Source organism: Aethalodelphis obliquidens, unplaced genomic scaffold, assembly GCF_003676395.1.
Source record: "Aethalodelphis obliquidens isolate GAN/ISIS:26980383/991018 unplaced genomic scaffold, ASM367639v1 scaffold5, whole genome shotgun sequence".
Lineage (NCBI taxonomy): Eukaryota > Metazoa > Chordata > Mammalia > Artiodactyla > Delphinidae > Aethalodelphis > Aethalodelphis obliquidens.
This window is the reverse complement of record NW_020837949.1, coordinates 63,799,272-63,811,898: the sequence shown is the minus strand read 5'-3', so window position 1 is coordinate 63,811,898 and position 12,627 is coordinate 63,799,272. Positions and strand designations below refer to the sequence as shown.

The 12,627-nt window shown below is 31.2% G+C and overlaps 1 protein-coding gene across 7 annotated transcripts in view; it reads right to left on the bottom strand.

Moving 5' to 3' along the window:
* Window positions 1-12,627, bottom strand: part of PHF14 (PHD finger protein 14) — a 198,273-nt gene that overhangs the window by 58,364 nt on the left and 127,282 nt on the right. For 2 of the 7 annotated variants that reach the window (XM_027102544.1, XM_027102542.1), the window contains exons 17-18: window positions 11,499-11,528; window positions 10,622-10,739 (exon numbers count right to left, since the gene is read on the bottom strand). In XM_027102544.1, coding sequence (XP_026958345.1) covers window positions 10,622-10,739; window positions 11,499-11,528 — 148 coding nt within the window. Of the gene's footprint in view, window positions 1-10,621; window positions 10,740-11,498; window positions 11,529-12,627 lie in introns of those variants that run through there. The other 5 variants (XM_027102543.1, XM_027102541.1, XM_027102540.1 and 2 more) reach the window with 4 other exon arrangements.

Below are 12,627 nucleotides of genomic sequence, written 5' to 3'. Positions count from 1 at the left end.
TACTGAGTGCCTCTATTATTCTAAATATTGCCATTAAACCTTTCACAAATGAGCAACCTGAAACTCACTGAAGTGAAGCAACTTGCTGAAAGTCACAAACATTGTAAATGGTTAATATCTGAACTCAGTTTGCTTCTTTTTCAAAGCTCATAAAGCTCTTTCCTCTGCATCACACTGCATACTTTGACTTTCTGTGCATTTTAAATTACTCAATATTCTTACTCAACAATGCCTCAGATTATAACTCCATAAATTTAATGGCAAATTTTTATGGAAAAAAGAAATATTATCACAAAGAAATAAACCACTTATAGATACACATCCTAATTTGAGAGATGTCAAAAAATGAGTGTCTTAAAATGTAACATAGCATAACACACTAACTCCTAATCTGTAGTTTCTTATTAACCTTGATAAGATTCTATCAGAAAATCAAGACTAGAATGCTTAAATATATTTGATTTCCGAACTCAATTTCATTAACTGAGTTCATACTTCTAATTTTCTTAGCTTAGATTTAAAGACGACTAAGTTTTAGCAAAAGGGTACTTCTTAAACCACAATACATAGGTCAGAAAGACAATTTTTTAAGAGATAAGTAATTCTACAAAATGATGAAATAGTAAAACTAAATGTTAAAATTAGAAGTAACTATCTAACTGTATCTACATCTAGAATACATGAACTCTCACTCTGTTTTTTGAAGCTAGGATTTAAGTCATTCCTATCATTCAGGTGTTACTTTCACAACTCTGGGAATGGGCTCACTTAATTCAACTAAGACCATCTCTGCAATGAACAATGTCTCTCACACTCACATTACATATGAATACTAAAAATAATATGTTTACATAAATAATATATCCTACATTCCTTCTTGGTATATTATATAACCCCAAATTAGTATGTCCAATGTTGGGTTAATAAGGTAAAAATATTCTTATTAACTTTTTAAAAGCTGTAATGAAATATCCTTCAGCTTAGCCATCAGATTTTTAGTAGGTAACTTTCTCTCCAAAATAAAAATAAAAAGATAAATTTTTTAAACCAAAGGATAGTATGAAGTTAGTGAGCTCTAAAAGGTAGTCCTATATATGGCACCCTACGGTACTTTGATTATTTATCTCAGTTATGATTCAGTTTCTCATCATATGGTATTCCACAGCATGGTTTACAGCACGCTATGCAAACACATCAAGCCCACATGCCATCCGAATTAGAAAATGGCTTGGTTTTCCCAGTTTGTAGAAAGTGTAACTTAAAAGATGATGTAGTCTTTCCATTTTTTTCAAAATATTAATACAGAAAACATCTGTATAATTTTAGAGGTTCTAATCATTTTCTTTCTCTATAAATATTCTGAGATATATAAAAATGGACATCATAAACACTAACAAATTTTATCTGGAGGAAAGAAATCCTGTTTTTGAAAAGATTCTTAAGGAATACCTGACCATGACTTATTGCAGTATACCAGTGTGCTTAATGTGTATTGCACAGTCCCCATGAAAATTACCCTAGGTTAAAGAACTAACAGATCAGTGTAGATTCCAATTCTGTTATAAAGAATAACCATAAACAATGTTTTGTTGAAAATTGCGACTTGGCGAAAATATTACCTAGAGACAGGGTTCAGAAACATGTCTAGGACAATCAAGTAAACAACTTTTTTGAGCAGGCAATAAAGACAAATAAAAAGTTCAGTTCAGTACATAAACGTTCAATTTATACAAATAACACTTTGTTTTTTTTTTTTTAAAGCACAGTAGCATCTATAGTTAGTAGAATTGTTAATGGCTATTACTTTTTACTGAATTCACAAAACACTGTTACTAGTCTCAAAGTACAGCACTCTGTTAGAAATTAAGACTTAAAAGACATTTATACAAACAATTTTTCCTGCCAGGAAAAGTGCTAGAGTAACCAGCAACAGCCAGACTTGGCCTAGGATAAGGTACAAGATCACCTGGAAGTGTTTGGGCTTTACACCTGTGGTGTAAAGCAAAGATGAAATCTAAAGTTTAAATATTTAACTATAGCCATCATCAAGGACAACCACACCATAGTTTTAATTCTCAGACTTTTCGTAAGTCTACAAACTACCAAAGATTTTCCTATGGGATTCTAATTTAGGATACTGTATAAACAACTTTCCTCCAGACTTTACATAACTGTATCAGTAAAAAGGCAAATCAAAAAACTCAGTAAAGCTTGATAAAACATATTGTTATAACCTCTAATGTCACACAAGTCCTAGAAGAATACTGAATTAAGACAGTTAAGTGGTATAAGTTATACCTGGAAATGACTTATCTGTCAACTATGCTAAATTTAGAAACTTAAAATCTAACCTAATGCCAGATAAAATCCCAGAGGTCAAATGAATAAAGTATTAAAAAGTCCTTTTTTATGGGTCAGTTATATGATTCAAATTTAAAAGAACTTTAAAGGATAATTCATTTTAATTTTATATTTTTTATAAATCTTCATAATACATAAAACTCAGACATTTAATTTCCAGTATCACCAGGTTCAATTAAATGTGCTTGTTTAATATTGTGGCAAGATACTCCTTGGAGAGATTGTTCTGTTCAGTTTTTAAAGAGGCAAAATTCTCAATGATTATTTTGCTTGATAGTAAGTATTTATATATGTCATTGGACACAAGCATTTCAGTTACAGAATTCTAGTTGCTCAATGCAAAAAAAATTGGAAAAATAGAACAAAAATTTTTAAAAAATCAGACTTCCCTACTCAGGGATTTCTAATACAAATGATTACCAAAAAGTACCACACTTGCCTGAGCTGGTATGTCATACATTTGTAGTGCCAGAAAATCTTCCATAAGAATTTAAATGAGATCTTCATGCATATGAAGTCAACTTATTACCACTCAAAAAGAGTACTATACTAGAAAGATCAAGTAAGAGTGAACCAAATGGAGGTCTCCAAGCTAAGATAGCTCATCTTGTAGTATTCAGACAATGACCTGTCATGTACACCTTTTGGCTTTTCACAAAACAGAACGTGAACAGGGACGAAAAGCTAGAATCATAACTGGCACAGTCACTGTAAAGTATATGATGTGTATTTAAATTCTCAGTGGCACCTGTGAATATATATCACTTGGATGATGTCCTTTTAAAAGAAATATTTATAGTAATACCTGTTCATTTAACCACGCCAAAAGAAGTTATCTTCATTTGGGGTGTTTCAGTACACAGAAGGTGTTGAGCTCTATATCAAGTATACCCTAGAAAAAAGAGAATAGTGAACTGTGCCCTATATTAATACAGAAAAAGAGGGAGAGGGCTCAGATCAATAAAATTAGAAATAAGAAGTTACAACGGACAACAGAGAAAGATAAAGGATCACAAAAGACTACTACAAGCAACTATATGCTAATAAAATGGACAAATTCTTAGAAAGGTACAATCTCCCAAGACTGAACCAGGAAGAAATAGAAAATATGAACAGACCAATCACAAGTACTGAAATTGAAACTGGGATTAAAACCTCCCAACAAACAAAAGTCCAGGACCAGATGGCTTTACAGGCAAATTCTATCAAACATTTAGAGAAGAGTTAATGCCTATGCTTCTCAAACTACCAAAAAGTCTCAGAGGAAGGAACACTCCCAAACTAATTCTATGAGGCCACCACCACCGTGATACCAAAACCAGAAAAAGATACCACACACACACACAAAGAAAATTACAGGCCAATATCACTGATGAACGTAGATGCAAAAATCCTCAACAAAATACCAGCAAACCAAATCCAACAATACATTAAAAGGATCATACACAATAATCAAGTGGGATTTATCCCAGGGATGCAAGGATTTGTCAATGTCTGTAAATCAATCAGTGTGATATACCACATCAACAAATTTAAGAATAAAAACCACATGACCATCTCAATAAATGCAGAAAAATCTGACAAAATTCAACACTGATTTAGGATAAAAACTCTCCAGGAAGTGGGCATAGAGGAAACATACCTCAACGTAATAAAGGCCATATATGACAAACTACAGCTAACATCATACTCAACCATGAAAAGCTGAAAGCATTTTCTCTAAGATCAGGAACAAGACAAGGGTTTCCACTCTTGCCACTTTTATTCAACATAGTTTTGGAAGTCCTAGCTATGGCAATCAGAGAAGAAAAAGAAATAAAGGGAATCCAAATTGGAAAAGAAGAAGTAAAACTGTCACTGTTTGCAGATGACATGACACTATACATAGAAAATCATAAAGATGCTACCAGAAAACTACTAGAGCTCATCAATGAATTTGGTACAGTTGCAGGATACAAAATTAACACACAGAAATCTGTTGCATTTCTATACACTAACAACAAAAGATCAGAAAGAAATTAAAGAAACAATGCCATTTACAGTCACATCAAAAAGAATAAAATACCTAGGAAGAAACCTACAAAAGGAAGCAAAAGTTCTGTACTCTGAAAACTATAAGACGCTGATGAAAGAAATCAAAGATGACACAAACAGATGGAAAGATATACTGTGTTCTTGGATTGGAAGAATCATTACTGCCAAAATGGCTATACTACCCAAGGCAATCTACAGATTCAGTGCAATCCCTATCAAAACTAAAAATAGAATTACCATATGATCCAGAAATCTCACTCCTGGGCATATATCCAGACAAAACTATAATTCAAAAAGATATACGCACCCCAATGTTCATTGCTGCACTATTTATGATAGCCAAGAAATGGAAGCAACCTAAATGTCCATTGACAGAGGAATGGATAAAGAAGATGTGGTGCATATACACAATGGAATATTACTAAGCCATTAAAAAGAATGAAATAATGCCATTTGCAGCAACATGGATGGACCTGGAGATTATCGTATTAAGTGAAGTAAGTCAGACAGAGAAAGACAAATATCATATGATATCACTTATATGCAAAATCTAAAAAAAAATGATACAAACTTATTTACAAAATAGAAACAGACTCAGAGAATGGACTTATGGTTACCGGGGGGAAGGGCTGGGGGAAGGTATAGTTAGGGACTTTGGGATTGACATGTATACACTGCTGTATTTAAAATAGGCAACCAACAAGGACCTACTGTATAGCACAGGGAACTCTGCTCAATACTCTAATAACCTAAATGGGCAAAGAATTTTTAAAAGAATAAATACATGTATATGAATAACTAAATTACTTTACCCTACACCTGAAACTAACACAACATTGTTTATCAACTCTACTCCAAAATAAAATAAAAATTTAAAACAAAATAATATTAAGTCTATATCTTATATTTAAGTATACAACATAATTTTAAAGTATCAGTTTGTTGAAATTTGCCTTGGGTTATACGCCTTGTGCATATTTGTTTTAAAATTGCAAAAACATTCATTTTTAGCTTAAAAACTTTTTAATAACTGAACAATTTTTAAAATACATAAAACAATGGTTCTTATTCCTAACTGCTCATTAAAATAATTTTAGAAGCTTGTAAAAAATAAAAATGTCTGTCTTCAATCCCTCTCTCTCCCCTCCTTCCTGAACAATTCAATCTAAAAGCCTTCAGGTTATGGCAAGCAAAGAAGGTGTCCATGCAGCAGGGGAATGGAGGGTGATAGGAGATTAGTTTTACGTCAGGGGATTAATCTTCTAATATATATCAAGGATAATGGGAGCCAGTTTTCAGTGAGGGAGTTATAAATATGAAAAGGGAAAAAACCAGAATGGTTTCCAATATCTATGAAGACAAAGAAAAGTAAATGTGTATGTCTATGAATGTACATACATACATCTAGTCCTTGGCTATGTCTACTGAGAAGACCTAAGAGAAGCAACATCCCAGTAACAATGAGCACATCTAGTACCATGATCTTAGTTTCTAAATACCATTTTCCACTAAAAGGGAAGCAGAGCTCCTTGGAGAAATCACTGGTTCCAGGAGTAGGGGAAGGGAAAGACCAAGTTGAGCCTAGAACACCTTTAGTAAGGAAGCACTCAAATATTTCTGGGATCCATATGAAAAGAACACAGAAGCCAGCCTGAAGTGGCTCTCATTAGCCAAATTTGAGACAATTCAAACATCAAAATAAATAATGATAATAACCAATATAAACCACTGAAAACAGAAAATGAAAGTCTGATAAGGAATAGGATATTTACACAGTCTCAAGGTTCTTCCCTACAAATTACTTATTAATTAGAAAGGGGAAGAGAATGGAGAAGACTTGCAGAGAACTCCTCAGTCAAGTGATTTAAGTTAACATCACCATTTATGGTTCATATTGAAATCGTGTGTCACCTGATAGAATGCATACTGCATCACATCTGTGGTATTTTTATCAGAGATGCATAAAATAAATCTAACCACAAGAGAAGATCATAAAAATGCAAAGTAAAAGACATTCTACAAAATAAGTGCCCTGTAATCTTCAAAAGTGGCAATGAAATGACAGTCAAGGAAAGACTAAGGGACTTTCCAGATTAAAGACTGAAGAAACATAAAAATTAAATGCAATGAATGATTCTGTATGGGATCATTTTGCTATTAAGGACGTTACTGGGACAAATAGCAAACCTTGAATGAGGTCTGAGGATTAGACGGTAATAGTGTATCAATGTTAATTTCCTGATTTTGTCAGTTATATTCTGGATATGTAGGAGGATGAGAAAACACTGACAAATGTAAAGCAGTGGTGTGTCAAAAAGACTTTCAGGAAGATTACTCTAGTAGCAGTGTGGGACTATGATCTCCAAACACTGTTGTTTATGTACCCCAATACTAAAACATTTTAAATACATACCTTAATAAGTATATATGTGTGAAGTTATATACCTATTCTACAGCAGTAACCTGTTACATTAGAAAACACACTCAGACACAGAAATTAAAATGGGATGCTATATAGAATTAATTTAATTAGTCATTTGTCTATCTCCTGAGGTACAAACACTTCATTTTGAAGGAACCTAGTGAAGAGTCTGGTAGACTTATTTAGATAGCCTCTAAAATAGGAGGAACTGGTAGAATGAGGAAAAGGTGAGGCACCGAATCAAGGCAGTTAACAGTGGAGAAAAGGAGCAAAGAGTAAACCGGAGAAATATTTAAGCAAAAACACTTTTACAGGACTCAGCAAGTGATTTTCTATTTGGGACAGGATGAAGAAGACTTGAAGATGATTCCAGGTATTTGGCTTAGGAGAATGGATGAAAGTAAAGATGAAAGAAAAAATAAAAGATGGTTGAGGTGGAGGAGAAAGAATAAAATACATTGCTTTTCCAGGCATATAGCATTCATTTGTAACAGTATTTTCACAACACAGTAAAGAGCAAGAGAAAAAAAGCTAATGCATGGTGATCAGTAGCAATGAACTAGCCCCACTGAATAAAAACATAGCACACTGTCTTGGATAGCTGCTGCCTTAGTCAAGTATCTTTGAAGCATAGCCTATGGGAGAAAGTATATTTTGTGCATGTGTGTAGATTTGTGTCTCTGTGTGTGTTACATGTAATGTATATATCTGAATCCATGTAGCTGGTCATTTTTCATGAAACCTAAAGTGACTACCTAGGTTTATGAAGGATTGATAATGCAGAGAAAGTCTTATCATGCCATACTTTGTGGGTCTGGGTAGAATAAAAGTCATTCTATATACAAATATTGAATCATTATGTTGTATATCTGAAACATAATAAGTCAATTATATCTCAATTAAAATATCATTCTACTGTTAGCTAAATTGTTATGAAATATCATTAATTTATTATCATTAATTGTATATTATTAATTTAATATAGTATATTTTATCTTTCATGAGCTAAAGCTTAATATGGATTGAGATATGATGAATCTTGTTAGACTTTTGTGGAATTTCTATACTTTCTATAATTAAAAGCAATAGGCAGGATTAGCGACAGAAGATTTTTGCTCTCATAAAGGTCACAGCAAAAAAACCCATTACTTGAAAGACAAAGTCATATATCAATACATTATGCTGCTCAGAGTATACATGGCAATATTTTAGAGTTTCCCCTGGTATGCAAAATTTGGAGACAATGTCAACAGTTAAATAATATTTAAAGTGCAATGCATTTTCAAGTACATTTTCAACTACACACCCATACCATATATAATCTAAAATTCTAAGCAAAATAAATAATTTATTACTTGGGAGTCAAACTTTTATAATAAAAGTTAAGACTTCTTGGACTTAATCCTGACTACCATAAAGAAAGAAGGATGGATATATATTTTATGGCTATAACAATTTTATATTCACTTTTCCCCACCTAAGTTTATTGGCAACTGATTCCTTTCTCCTGGAAATAACTACTTCTACCTTAGCTTTTCATACTATTAAATGAACATGGCATATATACTTAGTATTACCTAAAAAATACCATTCCACCAAAGCAAATAGAGCAGAATGAAGGACAAGCAAAATATATTAACTTTTATTGTGGATTTCTTTTAGGCCCCCAAATGATACTAATTTTCTTGACTCAGGTATGAATAATATACTGCTTTCTGAATTTAAAAGCTTCTGCAGCAATTTACTGAATTATAAAGCATGACATTATCTATCAATGTTTTCTTCTTGGGACCCAATACTAGCAAACACCTTACAAGAGAAAATGTAAACAGAAATTTACTTGTCAGGAATAAAGTTTTCAAAGTGAGCAAAACAGAGTTGATGTAACACAAGTATTCAAGGGAATGAATTAATTTTCCTTAACTTTCAGCTTAACTATTATATTAAGCTTAATTTTTCATTAGAAAAAGAAGTATGTAATATTCATCTTGATATGATAAAAATACAAATCCATTTCACTGCTGTAATCCTTACAATAAACTGCTGTGACATTTGTCAGTTAGATACCATATTTGGATATTTTAAAAGTCTTGGCTGTTTATATCTGGGATTCATTCAATCACAAGTCAGAGTACAATGCAACTTTTCTAACAATGTGCCTTCCTAATGGATTTCCATTCTGAGTCCAAAGATCTTATTCTCTGGTAGACAGGGAAAAGCAAAATACAAGAACATCTCAATGGCTACTGGCATGCACCTACTGCACTTACAAAATATTCATTTTGTATATTCCCAACATATGTGAAATGTCCTCTTGCATTTTCAATGTTCATTAACAAAATTACTATATAACTTAACAAAGGCACTCTGCAGTTAATACAATGCTCCATATTTACAGTAGTATAAAACCTTTTCAAAAGAATGTACACAAAAAGGCTTATTTATAAATGCAATAAATCTTTTTTTCAAAAATTGCTTTCCTAATTGCTTTTTGAGGGTAGAAGAAAACTCCAAACAAAAAACACACTTAGAAAAATTATATTATACCATAAAGAGTCCCATAAGACAACTATTTAAAATCTATAGTACACCATTATTTTTTTCTCATTTAAATACAATTTCTGGAAAACATTTTTTAATTATGTAATAAAAGTTTTTGATATTAAATACGCTCCCTCTTAAATCTCCCTCTTAAATCTCCCTCTTAAATAATTCTTGATATTGTATAGTTTAAAACCTTGAGCAAAAATGCTTGATTATTAAATAAAATGCATAAGATTCTATATTAATAATCATTATACAGATTTGTAAAATTTTTAATAAATTTGGTTATTTAAAAAACCCTTTAAATAGCTTTTTTTTTCCTATAGCCAAATGCTTTTCTGCAGTTTTTAATAAACTTTACAGATGGCTTCTGTGGTAGGCTGGAATAAATCGTTTTAACTGATAAAAAGAGTATTTTTGATTCCATGATCAGACAGGAATTCAGTATCAATTTTAATTCACTCTAGGAAAAACAAATGCACTTAAGTGGCATTTAGGAGAGATGGCTTGAGGTCCACATTACAACAGACAGTTAACTTCTGTTGTCTATTTAAAGAAGAATAATTTGATTAACCCACAGGTGACCATATTGTCTTAGTTCGAATATATTTAATATTTCTGTCAAATAAGTCAAAGCATCAGGGGTCCAGCTATTTACTCACACACTTTAAAAAAGCATATAATAATCTTAAAATGTCAATCGTCACAATTTAAGGTTATAAGATTGATATTCAAAAGATTTCAATAGTTTATTATTGGAGATAAACTACGAAACAACCTTATTAGATATTTCATCCTTTCTACTTATCTAAAATAATTACCAGAAAAAAATTTTATGATATAAAAACTAGTTTTCTCAAAGAGCAAACCTTATAGAACATTCACAATATACCTACTATATCTTAAGATGAGCCATCTGTAAAATTAAATTGGATTTTATTGGTTATTCCCTAGGGGTGGTAAATTAGCAGAGGGTGACTGGCTACTAGAGAACTATTTAACATGCTACAGTAATATAGAGAATACACGAAACAGCTAAAATATTTCATAGAGAAAATTTATATAAGTCAGTAGAGCTCTTTACTCCTTAATTTAAGGGCAATAAAATCATCAAGGCAATATATTCTTAAAGTGCATAGAGTAAATTGTTGGTCCTTCATATTCCAATTCTCCTTAAAGTTAGGAAGCCATTGGTGAGATACAGAAAAGCTATCAAAATAAAGGGAAACAACACTTTTTCTTATAAGTTTCTCCCCTTACCTTAGAAGATGAAGAATCACACTCCTGACATATCCATCCATAGCCTGTTTGTTTAGGAGACTTTTTCAAAGGAGGATCCAAACAACCAAAATGGTAGCACAGTCTACATTCATCACACCTGCAGGGTAAACAGATTTATACTATATTTAAATAATATTAAAAAACACTTTTTTTCAGAGAAAAACAGCAAACTACTGTATATTTCAACTGTAACACTGTTAATTCTATCCTTAGCTGACAAGATTATTAAATTAATGTTTATGAAAAAGACAATCTAAACCTGAAATAAATGCTTTAGGAAAAACAAAATACCAAAACAATAAAATAAACAAAACAAATATCATTCAGAACATTTTGATAGTAGAAATGTTAACAGCATAGGAATAAATTTATGTGTATAACCCTATGTGTTCAAAACTAACAAACATTAACATTTTCAATTCTGAACTTCAATAATAATCACTTGCCCATTAGATGGTTTTAAAACTAATATAAGATACATATAATTCAAGATTATGAATTCAATCTAACATATTGTGATTATTTAAAAAAACTTTTAAATCTAATGAATTCTACTAGGCTACACTAAGCTTAATTCTATACAATTGATATACCTCATCACTCTCTTTCTCTAAGTTAAGGTAGATTGTAAATAAAATTTCTAATGTGTATAGCATGCTAACATAATCTACAGCAAATAAAAACCATTCTAAGAAGTTTATTTTCTAAAATATAAATTTTCTCAAAAATTTACCTGTCACTTTCAGTGCAATTGGTTTTTCAAAGTACCTCTTAGTACATTTTAAAGCTTATTAACAAATGTTTTGACAGTGTCTTTGCCACCTATGATGTACAAAATCTAAGAAAACTATCATACCTATTCTTCGTTTCAGACAATCTCATCCTGCTGACAATGAAGAAAGATCTGTATTATTTCAGTGTTTTTTAAAAAGAATTTTGCATCAGTTGGAATAACAAGACCAAAATTTAACAACAAATAACAAAGATGTATACATTTTATAGAAAGGGTTATATTCCTCTTATTCTTTGTGCTATTTTTTTGTAAGTTAAAAAAAATAATACTTTCTCCAAACCAATCTGTCACATTCTCTTTATATATACTCTTACTGATTTAAACCTAAAAAGTTGAGGAATCCATAACTAAGAAAGCAAGGAGGATATTTTATAGGACATATATTACTTAAAGTACAAAATTACTCTTAAATAACTTTTATTAGAAAAAAAGGAGAAGGAGTTATTGTGATAAACAACATGCAAAGAAAAGCAATTTATTTTCACAATAAAGGGAACTATAAATCTACATTTATAGTAAAAATTTCATGTCATTCTATAAAACCCAATCTCCCAAAGGCCCATTTCAGAAATCAAAAGTTTCAGAAAGTTTAGCAACTTAGCTAAGTTATTCAGGTATACAGAAGTTTAAAACACAATTATATATCTTAAGTTTAGGCACTCCTTCCTCTACAACTTCCTTCTCATAAACCAAATAAACTTATGTACTTTTCCAAAAACCTTCACTTAAGACTCAAGAGATGGACTTGAATAAAAATGTTTACTATAATAATTCTAGCTATACAAAAAAATCAAATCAAATAGTAATAACAAACAGTACTTTATTTACTGTGCCAATATTATAAATAAACCATCCAAAAATATATTTAAAAGCACTTAAACTGTTTAAATACCTGTTGTTCTAGTATTAAGAAAAATAATAGATAATATATAGCTAACATAAAACATTACATAAAACTAAATGGCAAGCCCACAAAATTTTGTTCTTCTCAATTCAACTTATTTACCCTTCAATAGTTAAAATTCCAATTACATTAAACACATAGAGGACCCTTCAGCGTATAAGCATTTATGAGTTATGAGAAGGTTGAGATTTCTAGTTAGCTGAGGGCGTAGTCCTTCAAGCATGGAAAATAGTATTTCAGTCATCTTTAATGGGAAATTTAAAGAGAATCACATTCTTTGCTTCATCA